General features: G+C 50.0%; 3 protein-coding genes across 3 annotated transcripts; all 3 read right to left on the reverse strand.

Moving 5' to 3' along the window:
* Positions 1 to 7: 7 nt before the first annotated feature.
* On the reverse strand, positions 8 to 263 carry M421DRAFT_10653 (uncharacterized protein; the record flags this gene model as incomplete). The annotated part of the gene is made up of 1 exon (XM_033587128.1): positions 8 to 263. A coding segment is annotated over one exon (256 nt), but the record flags the coding sequence as incomplete, so codon positions are not given.
* A 304-nt stretch (positions 264 to 567) lies between these two features.
* On the reverse strand, positions 568 to 1,100 carry M421DRAFT_427045 (uncharacterized protein; the record flags this gene model as incomplete). The annotated part of the gene is made up of 2 exons (XM_033594561.1): positions 568 to 678; positions 844 to 1,100. Coding segments are annotated over 2 exons (309 nt in total), but the record flags the coding sequence as incomplete, so codon positions are not given.
* A 528-nt stretch (positions 1,101 to 1,628) lies between these two features.
* Positions 1,629 to 2,045, reverse strand: M421DRAFT_78772 (uncharacterized protein; the record flags this gene model as incomplete). Its single annotated transcript, XM_033597425.1, has 1 exon — positions 1,629 to 2,045. A coding segment is annotated over one exon (417 nt), but the record flags the coding sequence as incomplete, so codon positions are not given.

The following is a 2,045-nucleotide window of genomic DNA, read 5'->3' on the forward strand; positions in this document are numbered from 1 at the left end:
AGCTCACGTGCATCTTTCACCCTATCTAGCTGCGTTTGATTGCGTGTTGTACGTCGGGGCCGCGGGCTGTCGCTATCAGCTTTACTGCTCTTGCCGTCATCGTCCTCCTCGCTGTCCTCCTCGCTGTCCTCCTCGCTGTCCTCCTCGCTGCCTGATGCTGAGCAGCTTTCTGCATAAGCGGCTGCATTCTGCTGCTCTCCAAAGCGCACAATCTGCTGCTCTTCGTCGGCTAGTACCCGCAGATAGAAGCTGACGAACCTCATCATGTAGCTTGTGTACACTGCCTAACTCTCTAGATTCTGCAAGCGCGCCAATGGTCGCACGTCTAGCTCCTCTCGCTTTGCGCTCCGCAGCCAGCGCCTTAACTCTTGCGGGAGCGTAGCTAGTCCTTTCACGCTTCTTTTAATCAGCCCTTTAGTCAGCTGAGCAGCCAGCTTAATCTTGCGCTTGCTGTGATTGGGCAGGCAGGCTTAATGCGCTAGATAAGCGAGATTCTAGTCCTTAAAGAACTCTAGCCAGCCTATGCGCTTAAACTATCCTATCTTATTAGTCTTTGCAGCTTCTTCTAGTGTTTGCAGCTCTTCCTTAATTTCTTGTTGTGTTAATCTGTACTCAGCAAGCTGTGCCTAGACGTAGGTTTCCATTGCAGCGTCTTCAGGATCTCTAGCATCTATAAATCTAATAACAAAGTATTTCTGCAGTCCTCTAGTGCAGAAAAAGCTCTGCACCTTCACAGTCCTATAGAGCAAGCTTTTCTCTCCTACCCACGCTTGCTCATGATTTCGCTTGCAGTGCTTGCGCATCTCATCTTTGTTAATTGTGATCCAGCTGCATGTCTCGCACTGCGCACCATCAAGCGGCTTTCCTAGCTCTTCTATTGGCTGCGCGGGCTCTTCTAGGAGCTCAATCGCGCTTAGAGCGACAGTCTTAAATTGAGTGAAGCACTCAAGTATCTGTCGCCGTAGCGCAGCAGATGCAGCATGATATTTGCGGAGATGCGCATCAAGACTCACAACTGCTGTACAGTGCTGCTTGCAAACAATAACGCTAAAGCCTTTAAGAAAGCAGAAAACGTTATTAGAATTGCTAAGTGTGAGCTGCTAGGGCCATCTATAGGAGTTTGCAGTGTTGTTTTTGCTGCTGCCTGAATTGTTTGCTTAGCTGTCCCACACAAGCTCTATCGCGCAGAATGTAAGGAGCTAGCCTCTACAGGCTATTTGCAAGTATAAATTAAATAGATTTGTTAAGGAGTGGCTACAGGCAGAGGTCTGCAGACTTTTATGTCCTCTGTGCAGAGGTTACACAATTAGTCAAGATTAGGACCTCCTAACTGGGGGTACAGCTGGGCAGGCACCTCCTCTCAGAGGTTGGCTGAGGCTAGCGAGCGCTAAGGCGCTACTATCAGGCCTAGCCTGTTACACAGAAACCCTAACCCTACTTACTATAACAGCACTAAGTTTTGCTAAATAGATAGACAAAACGCTTAGCGTTGCTGTGCAAAGTATATAGGAATTAAGTTTGTATAAGATATTTTTTAATTTAGGCCTAAAGTAATAGTAGGTTAGTAGTGTTAGGGTAACGCAGGGGACCACTAAAGCAGATCGCTTAAAAGGGGTTAAACCCTAACACTAAGCCTCTTTTGCCGCGGTTCGGTGTCCTCCCCGCGCCCTTATCTTGGCTAGGCACGGCAGCAGCCGCAAGTTCTTCAACTCTGCCAGCTTCGGCCGCCAGTCGCTCGACGTGAAGATGAGATGACACTTGTCCACCACCACCCACCGCAGCAGCCCTTTGCTGTGCAGCATGTTCGCGTACCCTATGAAGTTGCCGTTGCTTCTTGTGTCACCAGCCATGTCTGCGCTGACCACAACTACGCTCGCCAGATTGCTCTCTCTGTGCTTCCACTTGATGCAGTCAATGCCGCACTTTCGTATGCGGCTCACCAAGTCCTCCATCAGCGCTCGATACGGCACTACCACCACCGTCACCCCAGCGTCCGTCAAGCAAGCCGGCACGCTGAACAGCAAGCTCTTGCCTCCGCCTGTCGG

The sequence above is a fragment of the Didymella exigua genome, assembly GCF_010094145.1.
Source record: "Didymella exigua CBS 183.55 unplaced genomic scaffold M421scaffold_80, whole genome shotgun sequence".
Classification (NCBI taxonomy): domain Eukaryota; kingdom Fungi; phylum Ascomycota; class Dothideomycetes; order Pleosporales; family Didymellaceae; genus Didymella; species Didymella exigua.